Here is a 21466-nt window from a genome sequence, read left to right as displayed (position 1 = left end):
ATACATTTTCAATAAAACAGATGGTTAGATAGGCAGACCAATAAATACATTGTCAGGTAGACAGAAGGTGCAGGGCCATTTTCCAAAATGGAATTGGCTATGTACAGAAAAAGAAAATAATTTATAGGGCTGTGGTGAAGAGAAAGGAGTGTGAGTGTAAATGGGGGAGGTATTTCAAAAAAACTGGCATAGGTATGATGAGCTGAATGGCCTCTTTTGCTGCACAATGAATCAAAGAATTGCATAGGAATTACCACATGGAAACAGGCTATTCAGCTTTTTGCAACAGGCATTTTAATTATGTGCACATATATCTTATGTAGCATTGTATATCAACAATGTACATCACTAACAATGCTGTATTCTGGTGTTATATATTGTGCATCGCTATCTTTATATATGTATATCTCTCAATTTATATTAACAATCAATGTAACCGATAACTTATGGAGATCTGATTGTTTAATCAAAATGTATAAGATGTAAGAGGAAAATTGCAAGAGCTGTCTCTGTTCTTCACCCACTATCTGCAGCTGCAGACTGACCCTGACGGAGCAGCCCTTAGCAGACTTGACCCTCAACCTGGATGATTAACAGCGCGTGCGCCTGAACGCGAACCAGGGAAAGATTCGATTACATAATTTCCGCTGGCGTGGGTGGACCGTTTCCGGGTGAGAGGGCAGAGCAGGATGGCGGAGGCGAAAGGTGAGAAAGCGGTACGATAGCTGGGTTAGGAAACTGACGTTCGACATGCGGACAGAGAGACCGCAGGGGGGAAATGAGAAACGGCGGGTAAAAATCAGAGGGCAGGAGGCTGACAATGGAGTGAAGTTAAGGTTACACCGGCAATCTCACCATGGACAGGCCTGGTGTGGACTCAGTCATGTCCACTATTAATATATAAAAACTGTACAGTAATGTCAGTTTACATTATAGTGTCTGATACCTTGTAATAGTGTCAGTGATAAACATTATTAATCTACAGACGCTGACATACAGTAATAGTACCTGATCTCCAGTGGGCAGTGTTCTGCGATTAGGCGTTAACTGTTAAACCTGTTGGATGTGACATTAAAGCGAAGCCCTTGTCTGCTATTTCAGGTGGAATTGAAAGATCTCATGGCACTATTTTGAATACGAGCTGGCGAGTCAATCCAGTGTTCTGGCCGATCTTTATCCTCAGTCAACATCACAAAAGACAGAACAAAAACAAAATTACCTGGAAAAACTCAGCAGTTCTGGCAGCATCGGCGGAGAAGAAAAGAGTTGACGTTTCGAGTCCTCATGACCCTTCGACTGAACTAGTTCAAATCAACTCTTTTCTTCTCCGCCGATGCTGCCAGACCTGCTGAGTTTTTCCAGGTAATTTTGTTTTTGTTTTGGATTTCCAGCATCCGCAGATTTTTGTTTTTATCACAAAAGACAGTTTATCTGATCATTATCACATTGCTATTGTGGGAGCTTGCTACGTGTATTGGCTGTTGTGTTTCTTACATTACCACAGTAATCACACTTCAAAAATACTTCATTGGCTATAAAGTGCTTTTGGAATGTCCTGAGATTGTAAAAGACACTAATCAAGTGCAAGTTCTATCTCTCCCTCGCAAATGATGTGTACCATTTAGTATATAGAAGAATTGATTTATTTGGCCAGATAATGTCATCAGTCTTCAAATAATCAATTCAAGATATTGGTGGGGAAAGCCTGAATTATAATGCATGCACCTCTAATTTTTCTTCACTGCTTATTGCACTCTGCAGTCCCTTTGCACAACCATGCACACAAGCATCCTAAATGGAATGTTGATTGTGGGCAGCCTGTTTGTGGCACTGCACCACCCTGGATTACTGTGCAGTTACACTACCATGCAGTTTAGAGAGAATATTGGTTATAACAGATTGGTTGTAATTAGAGAGTTGTGAGCAGCCAAGTGCTGTCTGACCTGTTGTATGTTTCCAATTTCTTTTGATTTTTAATTTCAGCTTTCCAGCCTCTTCAATACCTTGCCTTTTGCCTATGTTCTTTGTTGACTTTACAGGAGGTTGATTGGTCCTTTGTTAGGTTCCTCAGAAAAATTGAGAAAGAAACCTGACTCTTCAGGTCAAACAGAGTTCACTAATTGGGCTATAATTGGCTTTTATAATAGACTGGTTTGCATATGGGTATTTTGCCTGTTTCTATAGTCTGATTCTTTAGGCAATCATTTGTTCTGATTGGTTGCTGAACAAGCTTTTCTTTATAATTTTAGGATAGTTAAATGCTGTTGATCCCGAATAATATATGCTGCTAAACTTTGTAGGCCTGTACTCAGTTTAAGATGAAACCAGTGCTCTTTGTAAGGGAGATGCATCCAGTGGTTAGTACATAGTTGCCTTCATGTCACTTATAATTGCACATCCAAGGTACCAACAGCTAAGTCTTTGTCCTTCCATTTTCCATATTTCTGCAGTGGTCAATCTGCTTAATCAATCCCTCATCTCCATTTATAATGCTCTTGTACCCAATATAACCTTTACTCTCTCCCATTCTGGTTGTTCCAACTACCATTGCCAATATCAACCCCCAGTTCTGTATTGAGAAGATTGAGTCCAATGCCATCAGATCCACCAAAAACTCCATACCCTTAGCAATGACTCTATCACCTTCCTCGACCACTACCTTGAGTTGAACCAGAATGAGTGCAAACTTTCTGCCCTATTAGACAATGAGGTGAGCTTCTAATGCTTTCAAAATTGGCTATTCCAATACTTCCCTCCTATCCTCTCTCCTCTCTAAACTCCATCTCACCCAAAACTTTGTTGCCCATATTGTATCACAGGGGGATGGCAGGAATGTTGCATGAGGAGAGATTGATTCGACTGGGCCTGTGTTCACTAGAGTTTAGAAGAATGAGAGGGAATCTGATTGAAGCGTATAAAATTCTAACAGGGCTAGACAGACCAGATGCAGGGAGGATGTTTCCCCTGGTTGGGGAGCCTAGAATCAGGGGCTACAGTCTCAGGATATGGGGCAGGCCATTTAGCACTGAGATGAGGAAATATTTCTTCACTCAGAGGGGGGTCAACCTGTGGAGTTCTCTACCACAGAAGACTGTGGAGGCTGGGTCACTGTATATTCAAGAAAGAAACTGATTTTTTAGGATATTAGGGGCATCAAGGGGCATGGAGAGAAAGTGAGAATATGATGTTGAGCTAGAGGATCAGCCATGATCATGGTGAATGGCGGAGCAGGCTCGAAGGGCCAAATGGCCTACTTCTGCCCCTAGCTTCTGTTTCTATACATACCAGGTCATATTGTTGATGTCCTTGCTGGCTGACATTGGCTCCTATCTCCCTAAAGAGTTTAATTTAAAATTCTTACCCTTGTATTTAAATCTTTATGTGGCCTCATCCCCCTGCCCTTTCAGTATACCCTCCTTCAGTACCAGCCCCCCTGTCACCACCCCCCTGCTCTCTCGCCCCCACCCCTCTGCTCTCTCGCCCCCACCCCCTTGCTCTCTCGCCCCCACCCCCTTGCTCTCTCGCCCCCACCCCCTTGCTCTCTCGCCCCCACCCCCTTGCTCTCTCGCCCCCACCCCCTTGCTCTCTCGCCCCCACCCCCTTGCTCTCTCGCCCCCACCCCCTTGCTCTCTCGCCCCCACCCCTTTGCTCTCTCGCCCCCACCCCTTTGCTCTCTCGCCCCCACCCCCCTGCTCTCTCGCCCCCACCCCCCTGCTCTCTCGCCCCCACCCCCCTGCTCTCTCGCCCCCACCCCCCTGCTCTCTCGCCCCCACCCCCCTGCTCTCTCGCCCCCACCCCCCTGCTCTCTCGCCCCCACCCCCCTGCTCTCTCGCACCCACCCCCCTGCTCTCTCGCCCCCACCCCCCTGCTCTCTCGCCCCCAACCCCCTGCTCTCTCTCTCTCTCTCTCTCTCTCTCTCCCCCTCCCTCCCTCCCCCCGCCTCCCCTGCCCCCCTCGCTCTGTAACCCCACACCACCCCCTGCTCTCCACCCCACCCCACACCACCCCCTGCTCTCCACCCCCTCCACACCACCCCCTGCTCTCCACCTCCCCCACACCACCCCCTGCTCTCCACCCCCCCCCCCCACACCACCCCCTTCTCTCCCCCACCACCACCACCCTCTTCTCTCCCCCACCACCACCACCCCCTTCTCTCCCACCCCCACCCCACCACCTCCTGCTCTCCCCCCCCCCCCCCCCCCCACCCCACCACCCCCAGCTCTCCCCCACCCTCCCCCACTGCCCCCCCTGTTCTCCTCCCCACCCCACCACCCCCTGCTTCTTCCCCTTCCCCCCCACCACCACCACCACCACCACCACCACCACCCCCGCTCCCCTCCCCCCACCACCCCTGGCTCTCCATACCACCCCCCCCACCCCACCACCCCCTGCTCTCCCCTCACCACCACCACCACCCCCTGCTCTCCCCCCGCACCCCACCACCCCCTGCTCTTCGCCCCCCCCAACTCTCTGTTCCTTCAATTCTGACCTCTTGTAGACCTGTGCCATCAGTTATGTAGGCTCCATGCTATACAATTTCTCCCTAAATGCTTCACTCTTTCATCAAACTTTTGATCGCCTCCTTAATATGTCCTAATTTGGCTCAGGATCCATTTTTGTCTGATCACAATTCTGTTAGTGCTCTGGCCTAAGGGAGAAAAGTCAGCTGAGGTTACTGATCTTGATTGTCAGATGATTTGTACTATAAAGTGTAAAGGATTAGGCTTGGTTTTCATCTCTTCATTTTCTTGCTTACTAACACTTATCTTTCTCATCTGCTTTAAAAATGGGCACATGGGGAGATGCTGGATTCTAGCATAAAGGGATCATTGGTTTGGAAATAAATGGAGCACTTCTTTTTGTAGCTTTTTTGGAAGGAATTCTGGAGCTGACCCAAGAATGTCCCAAGAAATATTTTCACCCTACTCCCATCCCTACATTTGATAACATACAAACCTACTTGGTGCATATGTTCAAAAAGCAGCTGCGAATGTCTGTCACTTTACAGTTGCTGGATTGAAATCCTGCAAGCATTCCTTTCATGGTATGTGCGTGCTGAAGTGACGGCTAATGTGGGTGCAAATCTTGGATCCTGATTTATGATCTTTCCCTTCAGTAGACCGAAATGATTTGAGACAGCTGTTTGGTTTGTGAACTTTTAGAAGTGGAATGGATGACATGCAGACTGTAGGGTCAGTGCACCTCAGGCTCACTCAGTTGGTATCCTGTCTCTAAAATGTAAATGTTAGCAGCTGATCAATAAGTATAATTGCCTCGTTATTTTTGTTTTCCTTGTTCAGTAATTTTACTGAATAACAATTTTCCACATCTGTTGCAACCTCGTTTCTTTTTTGTTGTCCTACTGTTCAATTGCAATGTTACGTAGTGTCATGGTATGATACCCTAGCTGTGTCTGTGTGCTCAAACTGCAAGAAGAATTTAAGAAAAATTAGCAAGTATCCCAGCTGATAACCCATCAGCACTTCTAAACTGAGATCCACAATATGACTGCCACCAAGCTGGCCTTTGTGGCTATTTGTTTCTCTTTTGATGTAATTTTGTGTTTGCTTTCTTAACTTTGAAAAGCTCAGAGTTAAAAATATGAGACTGAAAATGAATTCTTGTGAAGTGTATTAATATCTCTGGTTTTATTCCATGATTGTGCTGTCCTGGATTCAATAACCTGTGACTCTATTGTGATGACCATGGTGCAGTATTATAGTAGTTATGGCTCAACATGGGGAAGTTGTTTAGAGCGGGCATACCCACTAAGGTTTGGGGGTTTATTGGCTTTAAATTATCAAACATTCAACTAAAAAGAAAAATTGGTTTGCTGTGCATGTAAATGCCACAGAGTTTCTGTCACATATTCCACTGAGCACTGAACCATGACTCAACCATATTCTACGACGCAAACACTTCTCAAACCAAAATTATTATGTAGTTATTTTGGCAACACTGGAAGTTAAAAATGTGCTTCTTGTATCTCCTCAAATTTATATATTGGGATGTTGCACCTTCAATGTTCCCAACACTTTTTGGGTATAGGAGAAAATGTGCCTTTAGGCCTGTTTGTAGTGACTTTGTACAATGTACCATGACGGAGAAAAGGTCAGACACATAATATTAGAAGGGGAGAAATGTACAGTTTTTAAAATTCTTTTGAGGGATGTGGGCGTCACTGGCTAGACCAGCATTTTTACTACCCATCCGTACTGGCCCTTGAGAAGGTGGCCGTGAGCCTGCCTCTTGAACCATTGCAGTCCTTCTGGTGTAGGTACAAACACAATGCTTTAGGGAGGAAGTTCTAGGGATTTCACAGTGACAGTGAAGGAATGGTGATAAAGTCCCAAGTCATGATGGTGTGTGGCTTGGACGGGGACTGGCAGTTGGTGGTGTTCCCATACATCATCTGCCCTTGTGCTCCTAGGTGGTAGGGGTCGCTGATTTGGAAGGTGCTGTCAAAGGAGCCATGGTGAGTTGCTGCAGTGCATCTTGTAGATGTGACACACTGGTGCCACTGTGCGTCAGTGGTGGAGGGAGTGGATGTTGAAGGTGGCGGATGGGATGCCAATCAAGCAGGCTGCAATGTGCTGGATGATGTCAAGCTTCTCGAGTGCTGTTAGAGCTTCACTCATCCAGTGAGTATTCCATCACACTCCTGAGTTGTATCAAGTAGATGGTGGTTGGGCTTTGGAGAGTCAGGAGGGGAGTTACTCTCTGCAGAATTCCCAGCCTCTGACCTGCTCTTGTAGCCACAGTATTTATATGGCTGCTGCAGCACGGTTTCTGGTGAATGGTAACCCCCAGGATGTTGATAGTTACTGTGTTCTTTGTTCCCTTCTAAGGGAACATTCACTAGGTCAAATGATCTTACAGGCATTTTGTAAATTTACAAACCAAAATGCATTTTTTCCAGGAAGTATTAAATCTGAACACCATGCCATAATAATTAAGGATGTGTCTGTTGACCTGAGGAGTAACAACATTTCTTTCCATTGTTCAGAATGATTGGCAGAATGTGCAGTGCTGCTATCTGTACCAATGAGAAGACTGTCCATTCAATAATGCATGTGAGAGGATAGCAACTATCAGAGTTGCTATGTTCATTCATCATTGTAATGGATAACTGTGCAAGCCTTGAAGAATATACCACAGATAGTGGATGACATATCTGGATGTGCTCTGCAAAAAAAACCTAAGGTCTCCTTGTTTCTTTTCAGATCAGGGCAACGATAATGGACAGTTTGAAGTGTTGGATTTAGCTGAATATGCCAAAAGACAAAGATGGTGGAATCGATTCTTTGGAAGAAACTCTGGGCCAATTGCTGAGAAATATACAGTAGCAACACAGCTGATGATTGGAGGAGCCAGTGGTTGGTGAGCTTTCCATTTTTAATATTGGCCTTAAGCAGAGGGTATTGTTTTGCTCATTGCATATTGCATTAACAATTTGAGCAAGGAAGTAGGCAGAAGTTGTTTTGTTGCTGATTGTATTAGAAAACCGATGTTGCCTGGTAGTAGATTAGTGTACAATAATTGTAAAGAAGTATCATTGTTGCCAGATGAGGTTGCTTACTTTTCAAGAAACATTGAGACAGAACGTATGTAAATTCATTCTGATGGTGAAGTGAAATGAGAGATTTCCTTTCCACTGCAATGTCCCAGTGAATGGATTGCAAGTGTAATGAAGTATTAAATCTGAACACCATGCCATAATAACTAAGGATGTACCTGTTGACCTGAGGAGTAACATTATCACATAGGATAATTGGCAGAATGTGCAGTGGTGCTATCTGTACCAACGAGAAGACTGTCCATCCAATAATGCATCTGAGAGGATAGCAACTATCAGAGTTGCTACATTCATTCATCATTCCAATTGGTAATTGTGCAGCCTTGAAGAATATACCTCAGGTATTTCCTCTTAAGTCTACATATATTAAAGAAAGTGCCGAGAGTATCATATCCATTGTGATCTGCACCAATAGAAATGAAGATCAAGGCAGCTCAAACAGCTATTGGCTAGTGAATAGAATGGAAAGCTATTTTAATGAAACTGAGAACTGCACATCCCCATTTGAGTTCCTTGCTGTTCCTTAAACCACTTCTAAAAACTGGTGTGTTCCCAGCAGATTTCATTGGTGTAAGCATTTAGAACAGATTCCGAATTTCTAGTTGAAGAGGAGTGGTTTCAATACTTTTCGTGTTTAGTACAAACATGAAGTACTCTCAGGTCAAATGACCAACCTCAATCACCTCCTGTAGCAGCCTTCCTTATTACCTCTGAGTAAAGCTTCAAATTTGTGCCAACCTTTGGATAGTTGGTGTAGGTCCATAGTGTTATGATCCCCAGCTGAGGTTATCACTGGACAAGCCTGAACCCAGGACGGAAGCCAGCTTGAGAGATCCTAATGTTTATTTGTTTGTTTAGATGCGTGTAGAGTAGCTACTGAACTGTCACAGAAGTCAGCTGATGAATTCTTAACAAAAGAGTAAAACATTTATTCAACAAGAAAAGATGAACTATATTACAATACTCCTTCACCCATAACTATACCTTTACAGATATATACAGATTTGTAAGGATTACACAAGTTACAAAAGCTATCTTATACTTTAATCTTCACAGTAAATATACAGTCCATGTTAACCTATGGCACCCTGTGGTCAGACACACCACACTCTGAAACCAAGTGACAGATGCCACCTCTGCCAGATGCTATGGATATCTCCTCAACTCCCCCTAGACGCTTGTTACACCGTGAGCCAACCGGTCTTGCTGCACTCCAATTTTCACATGGGGTTTCCAATCTCCACTCTCCAAGACTTTGCCTTGGAATCTTCTCCCAAACCAATGTTTTCTCTCAGGTGCTTTCCGCAAGAGTTCACCTCCAGTGTTTTGAACTCTCTTTCTGATATTCCTCTTCCCTGGGCCATCACAAGTGTTCAAGCTGTCTTCCACACACACTCTCCCATCGACTCAGCTGTCCATAGTACCACTGCTTCATATGCCCATAGCAAAGAGTTACCGACCTTCAGCTGTCTTCTTGAGCTTTCTTGCCTTTTGCGAGCTGTTCTGGCTTTAAATCTGTTTTCTGCAGTTTTTGTCTCTCTAAATTTGAAGCTTGGAGCCTTTCTCTCTGCCTCTCAGTCTTAACTTCACTTAGCAGGACCTTTTCTAGGTTCCTGTCCTTTTGACTAGAAGGTCTGCTTGGGACTTTCCCCTGTTCCAATCCCCTGGATTTTGGGGTCTTTTCTTTAGCCTGGGACTGGCTATCAGTCCCCTTTGCTCTAGTCACTCCTGGCAGCTACTTTCAGAAGCAACTGATCTCAAACAGCTTCCAAAACAAACTGCTATTTCTCTTCTTCTGTGTCTCTGTGAGAGGGACCTGTCACTCTGGACCCCTGTTGCTAGGCAACAGCACTTGTTTTCTACTCTTGTTTGCGTAACTTAGCTTACAGTCGTAAAACTCTCACTGGAAATGCAAGCTCCTTTTAAAGTGAAACTAAAACTCCCATTTGACCTTTCTTAACACACAGATACAGAAATGCAAATCAAAGTTAAATTTTAAAGCTAAAACTCATTCCTAACACCCACAACTACCAAAACAACTTAAAAGCTATCTCCATTTCCTAACAATAGGAACTAGGCTGTTTCTATTCAATTCATTTCATTTTGGGTCCTTGTAGCTGTTGGCTAACCCTTTCATACTATTGGTCTAAGCTGCATTCAGACTCATTTTCAATTTTGTGTCCAATTGTAATACACAGAACTGTATTTCCTTGACTTCTTTGTTAGTTACCCTCTTCCTGTAACTTGTAAATGTCCAGTTATTTTACAAGAAGCCCTCCATTGTCAACTGAATCTAAAATATAATGCAACTTCTTTTAGGAAGAGATGAATGTGTCTGTCATTTCCTCCATCTGCTTGTAATTTTTAATAATGAATTTCTGCCACTTCTCTTTTGCAGGTGTGCGGGGTTCCTATTTCAGAAGGTTGGAAAATTAGCTGCAACAGCAGTTGGTGGAGGCTTCTTCCTGCTCCAGGTGAGACTTGGTTGTTGAAATGGTAAATCAAGAATCTTCTGAGAGTGGCGGAATGAGAAACTTCAGGAAGAGCATACAACTGTGGAGAGGGCCTGAAAAGCTGAGTCAATACTCAAACTGGTGGTGGTCCATCATGATCCATGCACTGAGTGCATGCATATTTTGGGCTTTATAAGTATTAGTTGGTCTAGAAATTTAATCCCATAGAAAAATAAGTAATTTTAATGCTTCGATAGTTTTTTTTGGCGGAGGAGGTGCTAGAAGTTGGATTTGGACTGATATTTAACAAATATGTAAACATAAAACATGCACCAATTAAAGCATATTCATTAGTTCATCTCTGGCTGGCTGTGTATGAAAAGAATGCAATTCATTCACCTGTCTTTAAAAGATGCCTCGACTATTCCTCCTCACCCCTGCTTCCTGTAAGGGCTATATTCCATTCTCCCAGTTCTCCGTCTCATTCCCATTTGTTCTGATGATGCTACCTTCCACAGCGGCACTTCCGACATGTATTCCTTTTACCTTAATTGAGAATTCCCCCTCAACTGTGTCTGACCCATTTCTTGCACTTCTGCCCTCATCCCTTCCCCCTCTCAGAATCACGATAAGGTGCCCCTTGTCCTCACTTTCCACCCTATGAGCCTCTGCCATTTATGCCAACTCCATCATGATGCCATGACCAAACACATATTCCCCTCCCCTCCCCTGCCAGCATTCCGAAATGACCATTCCCTCCGTGACACCATTGTCCACTCCCCTATGACCCCACAACTCATCCCTTTCTCATGGCACCTTTCAATGCAATCGCAAGAGATGTAAAACCTGCCCCTTTACCTCCTCCCCCCTCATTGTCCAAGGCCCTAAACACTCCTTCCAGGTGAAGCAGTGATTGACTTGTACTTCTTTCAATTTAATCTACTGTATTTGCTGCTCACAATGCGGTCTCCTCTAAGTTGGAAGACCAAATGCAGACTGGGTGACCGCTTGGCAGAACACCTTCACTCAGTTCTCAACCTTCCAGTCACTTGCCATTGCTTGTTCTCATTCTCATGTTTCTGTCCTCGGCCTGCTACAATGTTCCTGTGAAGCCCAATATAAGCTGGAGGAACAGCACTTCATTTCCCGATTAGGCACCGTACAGCCTTCTGGAGTTAACATCGAATTCGACAACTTTGGACCATGCACTCTGTCCTCCGTTTTGAATGTTTTCCTGCCAACTGCCAGACTGTATCTGGTTATCATGATTTTGCTTTCAGACAGCACTGACCTTTTAGTCTGCTAGTCACAGTTACTCTGGATGAATTCTTTGTTTCTTTAATACTATCATTACCTTTGCCCTTGGTTCCATGATATCTTTGTCATTTAATCTCCCAAACCCTCTAACCTATCCCTGCCTTCTCTTCTGCTCCACCTGCCCCTTCTCCCTTTTCAACAGCATAAAACCCATCCGATCCCAACCTCTGTCCAGTTCTGAAGAAGTTGTATTGGACTCAAAATGTTAATCCTGTTTCTTTCTCCATAGATGCTGCCAGACCTGCTGAGTTTTTCCAGCATTTGTTTTTATTTCAGATCTCCAGCATCTGCAGTATTTTTGCTTTTATTTTAGCTTTGGTCCAAACGTGAACGAAAGAGCTGACTGCCCATGATGTCTTGGCAGCATTTGATTGAGCATGGCATCAAAATTGAAGTGAATGAGCATTGGGGAAAATGCCTTCTGGCTGTATGGAGTGTAACCTAGCACGAAGAAAGGATGTTGGAGGCCAGTCTTCTGAGCCCCAAACACTGTTGCAGAAGTTTCTCAGGGCAGAGTCCTAGGCCCAACCAATCCTCAACTGCTTCATCGATGATCGTCCAACTCTACAACACCAGGAGCTTTGGAACACCGCCACCTACATGTTCTCCCAAGTCGCACACTATCCTGACCTGGAAATATATCACTGTTCCTTCATTATCACTGAGTCAAAATCCTGGAACTCCCTCCCTCACAGCACTGTGGGAGCACTTTCACCGTCACTTTCTCAAGGGCAGTTGTGGATGGGCAATTAATGCTGGTCTTGTCCAAGTCTCATGAATGTCTTGATATGTTGTGACTTTACATGCCTGCATTTATCAATCTGTACACCTGTGTATACTGTTTATGCTATTCCCTCTCCCAAGGGGAGAGGACAGATTGAGAGCTGTTGAGCAAAGAAATTAATCCAGTTTTCAGAATGCAAGTGAAAACGGGCCCACTTTCGCTTCTGCTATGGGAATGGTGAAAACCAGCTTCCTAAGAACATGTCCTTGTTTTCACTTGGCAGGGGGAGGAAGAGAAAAACCATTTTGACAATAGTGTATAGCAAGAAAAAAGCATACAATCACATTTCAAATGATTCAGAACTAAATTGTGCATTCATCCTCTAGGAAAATCTTAAAACTGAACCCTGTGAGAAGTAATGCTTATTAAAGCCTCCCCAAAGATGGATGTGGTGATACTCTAGCTTTTTTTTTCCAGATTGCCAATCACACAGGATACATCACTATTGACTGGAAGCGAGTGGAGAGGGATGTGAACAAGGCAAAGAAACAGTTGAAAATTGGCAAGAATAAGGTTGCTCCAGAAGTACATGGTGCAATTGATGAGGTAGGGAGATGATGACAGAGTGGAGTACTTAGGTTATTACAATACAGTTTCATTAACCAAATAAATCTGCAGTGGCAAAAAACAAGTGATTCTCTTGGCACTTGTTTTATTTTCAGTTGCACCATATGAAGTTGCGTGCTTTAATTTTGGTTTAAGTGAGACCTTTGAACTAAAGATGAGAAAAACTATAGGTTGCTGTAATTGCACTATACCTAGCAGCAATGACATTGTTTAGGTTCCTGATTCCAAAATGGTGGCTTTGCCAAAGCTGGGCAGCTAGTTTATTTTGTTTCTGTTAATAGTGTGATTTCTTTAAATTATTGCCTGAATATCTAAGTTTTGTTTCAGCATTAAGCTTTAATTATGTAATCTTTCCCAAGAGCACTCTGCCTTGTTAGTTCTCTCCTCTCGACCTTGTTTTAAAAAAAATCATTCCTAATCTGTCAGTCAAGCTCCCATCAAACAGTCCCTGATTATTTTTAATCTCTCCTGTCTAGTGTCCCACCACAATAAGTGCTGTGATGTTTTTGTGTATGCGAGAAGCAATTATATAAAAGGAAATTTGCTGTCAATTTTTTTTCTGCAGAGAAGGAAAAGCTGGAAAATGTGATGCTATATTTGTGGTGTAAATGGATTCGGTCACAGTCAGTGTTGAGAGGGAGAGCTATAAACGTTTCATGTATAATATGGATACAGAAACCACAGTGAGGATATTTATCCTGTGGGAAGACTTGAATAGATTGCTATAATGTATTGAATATGTTTTAAATTCAAAAATCTGGAACAAATGTAGTTAAGGTGCAAGCACTGATGTGTGCGCAACTTTTGTTTCAAACTTGATGACATCGTGTTGACAGACAATTAGTTAACAGTAATTCAAGCTCCTTTTTCAAAACACTCCCTCCTACACCACAGTAATTGTGGACAATAGAGATTTAACTTTTTATTTTTTCTAGTTTCATTTTCTCTTGACTGATTTCATGCTAGAGTACTTATTGACATGTATTGCCAGTCCTCCAGTAATGTGTCCTTTTGCACTTTCACATTCACTTTTCAATAGTCTTGAAATTTCTACTTCCTGAAGTCTGTTACTATCCTCACTGTTTACATTTCTGAGTTCTGTGTCATCTGCAAACTTTGAAATTATAAGAACATAAGAAATAGGAACAGGGGTAGACCATTCGGCCCTTCAAGCCTCCTCCACCATTCAATAAGATCATGGCTGATTGTCTTGTGTTTCGATTTCCACATTCCCATCTACCCCTGATAACCTTTGATTTCCTTGCCTAACAAGAATCTTTGCCTTAAAAATATTCAATGACCCCACCTCCACTGCCTTCTGAGGCGGGGTATTCCTAAGTTACACAACCCTCTGAGAGAAAAAAATTCTCCTCATCTCTGTCCTAAAAGGGTGACCCCTAATTTTAAAACAGTGCCCTCTAGTTCTGGACTCACCCACAAGAGGAAACATCCTTTTGATGTACACCTTGTCAAGGCCGTTCAGGATCTTGTATACTTCAATCAAATCACTGCTCACTCTTCTGAAGTCCAGTAGAAACAAGCCCAGTCTGTCCAATCTTTCCTCATAAGATATCCCATTCATTCCAGGTATCAATCTAGTAAACCTCCTCTGAACTTCCGCTAATGATTTACATCCTTCTATAAATAAGGGACCAAAATTATACCCAAGTTCAGGTGATTAATGTGCATCAAAAAGATCAGTGACTCTAATACTGACCCCTAGGGGACACCACTGTCTACTTTGCTCTAGTCTGGAAAAACAACCATTCACTACTGCAGTACTCTGCTTTCTGTCCCTTAACCAGTTTTGTATCCACACAGCCACTACTCCTTTAATGCAATGGGTTTCAAATTTGCTAACAAGTCTATTATGTATGTTGTCAAAGGCGTCTGTGAAAGTTCAGATACACATCAACAGCCCTCCACAACCCCTTCTAGTTCATCAAAGAACTCAGTCAATTTTGTCAGACCTCATTTGTCTTTAACAAATCCATACAGGCTGTCATTTATCAACCCATTTCTTTCCAGATGACAATTTTGTCTTGGAGTATTGTCTTTAGAAGTTTCCCTACTGCCAAAAAGTGGGATAACTGGCCTAAAGTGGTCAGATGCAATCCTCCAGTCTTCTGACACCACTCCATATCCAAGGAGGGTTGAAAAATTATGGTCAGAGCCTTTGCCATTTCCCCCTTTACTTCCCTTAGCATGCATTCCATCCGGACCAAGTGACTTACACTTTGAGCTCTGCTAACCTTTTATGTACCCATGAGGAAATTATGCATCTAGGTCGGATGTTGACTGGGCAATTCTGTTTCCCAGCATGAACAGCCTGTCAGTCAGTCTGATTGCTGTCATTGCTGCCACCAGCACACCAGATACAAAACTAAACAGCCACTGCATCAACACCTTCTGTCCCAATATCTGACAGCCAACTGATCCCACCTCTGCACAAGCTTGAAAATAATTAACAGGTCAATAAGTGATTGTTAAAATGGTGCTTATTTTTTGCAATAGAAGGGATTTTCACAGGACGAATGATCTGTATATGACTGAGTAGAGAGCACAGCCACTGCAACAGAGGTGTAAAAACAACTGTTGGATTTGTTTACAACAGGTCTAGGGGGCATAGTTTAAGAATAAGAGGTCTACCTTTTAAGACAGAGATGAGGAGAATTTTTTTCTGAGGGTCATTGGTCTGTGGAATTCTTTTCCCCAGAAAGTAGTGGAGGCTGGGTCTTTAAATTTATTCAAGGCTGAGTTAGACAGATTCTTGTTAGACAGCGGAATCAAGGGAGGCAGACAGGAAAGTGGAGCTTAGACCATCAACGGATCAGCCATGATCTTATTGAATGATCGAGCAGGCTTGAAGGGCCAAATGGCCTACTCCTGCTCCTAAGTCCTATGTTTCCTTTATCTATTCTTATCCTATCCAATTTTTCTACCTCCTCATTTACTGTGATTTCGCCAACATCCTCTTCTTTTGTGAAGACAGGTGCAAAGTACCCATTTAGTACCTCAACCTTGCCCTCTGCCTTCCTTTTACTCTTATGTTTCTTCTGTGCCTGAATTATGTCCTCTTTGAAAGTTAATGCTCAGTTAATGTTTTACCCATTAATCTTTGTTTCCAATCCACTTGGGCCATATCCTTTTTGAGTTCACTAAATTAGCTCTCTTCCAATTAAGTATCACCTTTGTTCCTTGTTCCTTTCTGAAACTACTTCAAACCAATTGATATTTGGGGGATTTATTTTTAATTTAAACTTGATTGCTAAGTTTTGCTTGATTAAATACTGCCAAAACAATTTAACAGTCTGGCATTGAAAAATAAATCAAGTGTGTACTCGTTACACCTCTAGACAACGTCAATCTGATAGATTTATGGTTTGCACTGTTAGAAATCACTGTTTTTGAAACAGTTTAAACATGGAACTCTGTTGCATAAGGTAGGGTGCCCTGAGCTCTCTGTTGATGCTGTGAAATGTTAAAAATGCTAATCATTCTATCCTTTCGTTCTCCCCCACAGGTGACTGTGTTTGTTAAGAAGAACATCGTCCTCACCGGGGGTTTTATTGGTGGATTCCTACTTGGACTTGCTTCATGAGGATTAGTTGAAGATTTTACTTCAGTTGAAGAACTACACTCCATTATTACTTCCCTCTCTGCCCCTGAAACCATTGATAGATTTATGTGCTTGTTATGTAGGGTATGAGCACCCCATAGACAGTGCTGAGTTAGTAACTTCAATATACTGGACTGGAGGGGATTTGCATTACTGAATTGACTCTGTGGCCTCAATATTCTTAATATGTGACTCAGAAGATTATCAACATTTGCTTTTGCCCTGGTTTATGACCATAATCAAAATTGTGGTACAATATTTTAAAATGGTTGGTTGCACTGATTGAGGAATGAGACTCACATTTTAACTTGACTTGTTACATAGTATAATCACAGATCCAAGTGATCTTTCCCTACCAAATAAAAACCTTTTCACACTTCATACTTGACATCTTGCACATTTTATCACCATGTGTAAGATCTGAACTGACATTGCCCCTATATTTTGCATGCTTGTTGGGCTATATGCTGCACATTGCTAACAGTATGTATTTTCTAAATGTGGGGATGTTTACGAAGGCTGCATACTCCGCATAATGACACTTTAGAAGGACTGGAACCTCTGCCACTTGTTTGTGTTACATCACCTGCTGTAGTTGCCAACATGACACAGGTATAACAACAAATTCAATGTAATGTTAAGTTTCAAAATTGGATTCTTGAGAGTATTTCAAGGTTAAAACAATATCTTAAGAGTTCAGGTGACTTTTTATAAGCACTCTTGTTTTGCTATGTCCTTTGAGCATCTTGATTATATTCTAGCTATTAAAATCATTCCTGGATGTCTTTTCTCTCAATTGCTTTGCTACAATTGTTTTCAGATCATGTTGCTTATAAGCAAAACCTGAATCATCATATGCCTTTCTAGCAATTGATGTTTATGGTTCAATTGCTGCAGTGCAACTAGGGGTTAGAACTTTTGGCTTCAGCAGTAGGCAATAAAAGATTTGTGATGCTTTGACCTCAAGAGCCTGGTGTCATGGTAAAAGGAAAAGTACTTTAATATATTTACTCTGGAGCTATGATTATCATAATACTGGTTTTTATGATGTCTTGCCTTATCCACACTTATACTGCTACATTATCGCTTTTAAAATTAAGACTTACTTTTGAATCAGAAGGTCATATGCTCATGTCCCACTCCAGGAACTTCAACATAAAACCCAAGTTGACACAATGTGGTACTGAGGGAGTGATGCACTAGTGGAGGTGGTGTCTTTCAGATGAGATATTAAATTGAGGCCCTGTATTTCTTTGGATAGATGTAAAAGATCCAGTGGTAGTTTTCAAAAAAGAGCAGGTGAGTTCTGGTGTCCTGGCCCATATTTATCTCTCAACCATAATCATTTAAACATCTGGTCACGATGGGACCTTGTGTGCAAATTTGGCTTCTTGTGTTTGACTCCTTCAAATTTTATCTTTTGTTTTTGCAGTTTCCTTTTAAGGGGTTGCCTTTTAATTTGTCCCTGAATTGTTAATTTAGTTTGTTTGATTTGGACTCAAAAGAGTTACAACAGTGACTACATTTCAAAAGTACTTCATCGGATGTGAAGAGCTTGGGACATCCTGGGAACATGAAAGGTGCTTTATAAATGCAAGTTTATCTTAAAAAGTAACATTAAAAAGTGAGCTAAATGGAAATTTCCATTTGCTACTTGTGAAAATGGAACAGTAACGTGTATTTTTGGTGCAGGCCTATAAAATCAGTACTCCTTTTATACATTTACACGCCTAATCTTTGGGTGAACTAGTGAATTTGTTCCTAAAACAAAAACCCTGCTATCTCCTTACAGCAGATAATAGCTTTTGCCTGCACTATTCAAAATATATCCCAAACATAATTATTTACGATCTAAATTCTTCAGGTCTGTTTTACTGAATATCTATGAACTTCTAGTATTTAATTTCTCGTTATTTGACAAAAAGTTAGATGGTCACTTTTATCATAATGGGCATAATACATTTTTCTGTCCTCGGTTAATTGTTTGTGTCCCACCCTTGCCACCAACCACCACCCTTTTCAGAACTTGGATTGAAATGCAAGTTCTGTCATGGGAGCTTGATTGTTTGCATCATTAATTTATTACCTGTCTGGGAATTGTATCTTCAATTTGAGGAAATTAAGTAAACATTTAAGGCCACAAGACAGCTATATCTGCACCTTCTGCTCACCAAACAAAAATTGCTGACTGCAATTACAATTCTTAAGTTGAAGACCTTAACCTACTAGAGAAATGAGAAGATTTGCTAATAATATTTTTGAAGATGCTTATCATTTAGTCACTGTGATACATGATCTGAGATGGGGAGTCTTTTTCTTTAAAATTGATGCACCTATTGTCCTAATTCTTTGACAAAAACCCAGAGAAAGGGAAGGATCACTACAGTAAGAGTGCAGAATGTGTCCTAGTCTTCAATCACTGATTCTAAAAAAAAATCTGATGTCTTTCAAATTAATGTTAAAAATTTGTGTAAAAAAAAAGTTGTTTATTTCCTCTCCTACATCTACACTAGTTAAATTTCTGTCCGATTCACTCATTCAGTAAAAATACAATATAGTTTTCTTTCATTTTTAAACTGGTATTTGCTTGCCTTTTTAGCCAAAAGGCAATATTTTTAGAGGCAGTTTTTTGCTTGAAAAATTAATGCATTAGAGATTTTTAGATTTGTCTCCCTGATTTGAATTTAAGAATGCAGCTGAAGGACATATATAATAAAATAGTGTACTATATTTAAATGCATTTATAAGTGTGCCAAGGTGAAGGCAGTACTGTGGCCTGCAATCTGATATGTGTACGAGAAACTGCATTAAATTCTCATGTATGTAAAGATTTATTTTTAAATGTACACAGTTGCTTCATTTGCTTAGTACAGATATCTGTTTTACTGAGTATTTTGCCACTTTGTGCCTATTTACATTATGTTCACTTTATTTTATGATTGTACTTTAAGTATTGTATTGTTTCTTGAAAAAGAATGCACTACTCTGATAACTTGATGTGGAGAAAGTGCTGCATAAAGAAGTTTTACCAAATGTTGTGTATCTCATTGCCTTTTGTATTGATCCCCATCTACAGTGAGATCTCATGAAAAGAACCCTTGTCCATTCATAAAGACAAGCTAGTGCCAGGTTTTACCAATTTAGGTTCTACACCTAACCAGGTAACACCTAATAGCTAATGTGGATATTAACCAAGCTGTGAAGTTATTGCGGTGGTGCTGCATGAAGTTTTTGGACTGTGATATATTAGGATATTCTGATGGGGTTGCCACTGAATGGGAGATGTGCTTATTTCAGCCTCATTTTACAGAGGGCCCGGTGAGCTATAAGAAGTGCCAGTAAGTGCAGCCAATCCCTGGGATGGTAACAGGGTGGTTTAAACAAAGTCAATACCAATTATAGTTAAAAACACAGTCATACTTCCCTCCTGTGGAGGAATTATAGAATGATACAGCACAGAAGGTGGCCATTTAGCTGATCATGCCTGTGCAGGCTCTTTGATACAGCTATCTAAATACCAGTAATCTCTTTCCCCATAGCTCTCTTTAACTTTCAAGTATTTATCCAATGTGCTTGGGGATCCAAACATCTTTGTTTGGAAGGCTGGCAGGGGCACTTTTCCCTGATGAGCTCCTGTTTTTTCACTCACTCTTAGAACCTCCTTAGTTGGACAGGATGTCTCCATTTCACTGGTCCTTTTCTCCAATTCAAAGTGATTGTTTTCTTTGGCTAAAGATAATTCACAGGAACTACTTTGTGACAAGACGTTGGTCGTTGTGGATATTGGAGAGGTTTGATCAGACCTAGAGGTTTTCTTTGTAAATCAAAAGCACCACGGTGCACAAAACACTCATGTAGATAGGATAGTTTTGGCAATCTGCAATTCTTGAATTTTCTTTAAAGGATATTTGGATAAAGCCATTACATGAGATTAGATCCTACTGATTTCAGGTATAATGATCCTCTGGAGTTCCAAGCAGCTTTAGTCCATTCTTGGGACTAGGTATTTGCTGGCCATGCCAGCATTTGTTACCCTAAGAAGGTGATGGCAGACGTGCTTAAAAGTACAAAAGGTGGTGCAAGTGCTCTCAAAATGCTGTTGGGTAGTGAAATCCAAGATTTCGAACAAGAGGAGAAACATCCATACGTATCAGATTACGTATGGTGTGTGGCTTAAAGGTAGTGGAGTTCCCATGCACTTGTCTTTCCAGGTGGTACAGGTTATGGGTTTGAGAGGTGCATCTGAAGAAACCTTGGTGAGTTTCTGCCTTATGAACATGACATAATTCTTGCAATATTTGTCTTCAGTGCTGTTGGCCTTTCATCCTTGGTGGAAAGAGGACGAGAAATGTAGTTTGAGATGGAATAGATGGAAATAATGTGCTCCGAGGCAGCTGTCTATTTGGATCTTGGATTTCACTACCCAACAGCATTTTGAGAGCACTTACACCACCTTTTGTACTTTAAAATTCATTGTCTGACAGTATTTCCTGACAGTACCACAGGTTACTGTCACAAAATTCACAGAGCAAAATGCCACATGCAGTGGGTTCTGTATAATATAGTAGAGGCAAAAGACTTTGAGCCATTTGAGAACCAGCTGGAAGCTGTGATGGCAAGATAGAGAAGATAGACCAAATAGCCTTCCACATATCTTAAGCCTCCTGCAAAGAAGATATAGGAAACTGAAAAAGAAAACCTGTTTTGAAGACAGGTCTATGGTAATATGGAGTCTGTTCTACAAAATACTGTCCAACAGGAGGTTTGCACATAAAGCTGTAGATTTAGCTTTTCACAATTGTAGCAATGACAATCAGACACATGACCCTTCATATTTCCAAGAATCTTAAGCTCTGTTACTTTTGCTTCACTACAAGACCCTATTTAGTGCTTGAACATACATCAAGGTATTCATGGAATGCTTCCATTCTCATTTCATGCTATGTCCTATACAGAAACAAATATTCAGTGCTGACCATAGACAGTGTTCCAGTGCACCTTAATGATGATTTTCTTTGCATATAGAGAGATGGTACCAGCAAAGCAAATGCTGGTGGTGTCCCTGGTAGTTGAGTTTTTCTATCATCACTAAAAAGCATACTTTAATAATATAGGTACAATGTTTCAATTCCAGCAATGTCTGAAAAACA

General features: G+C 41.6%; 1 protein-coding gene across 1 annotated transcript; it reads left to right on the top strand.

Moving 5' to 3' along the window:
- The first annotated feature begins 622 nt into the window (after window positions 1-622).
- On the top strand, window positions 623-19349 carry fundc2 (fun14 domain containing 2). Its single transcript, XM_041195658.1, has 5 exons — window positions 623-705; window positions 7224-7380; window positions 9975-10050; window positions 12548-12676; window positions 16221-19349. The coding sequence occupies exons 1-5, from the start codon at window positions 690-692 to the stop codon at window positions 16296-16298; spliced, it is 456 nt and encodes a 151-aa protein (XP_041051592.1). The 5' UTR covers window positions 623-689; the 3' UTR covers window positions 16299-19349.
- Window positions 19350-21466: the final 2117 nt, after the last annotated feature.

Source organism: Carcharodon carcharias, chromosome 9 (genome assembly GCF_017639515.1).
Source record: "Carcharodon carcharias isolate sCarCar2 chromosome 9, sCarCar2.pri, whole genome shotgun sequence".
NCBI classification, from domain to species: Eukaryota; Metazoa; Chordata; class Chondrichthyes; order Lamniformes; family Lamnidae; genus Carcharodon; species Carcharodon carcharias.
This window is presented reverse-complemented; position numbering and strand designations above follow the sequence as displayed.

Bases quoted from the DNA above. Each gene is read 5' to 3' on its own strand.
- fundc2 (XM_041195658.1), top strand. The intron at 10,051-12,547 runs GTGAGACTTGGT...TTTTTTTTCCAG, and splicing joins GAGGCTTCTTCCTGCTCCAG to ATTGCCAATCACACAGGATA. The intron at 12,677-16,220 runs GTAGGGAGATGA...TCTCCCCCACAG, and splicing joins TACATGGTGCAATTGATGAG to GTGACTGTGTTTGTTAAGAA.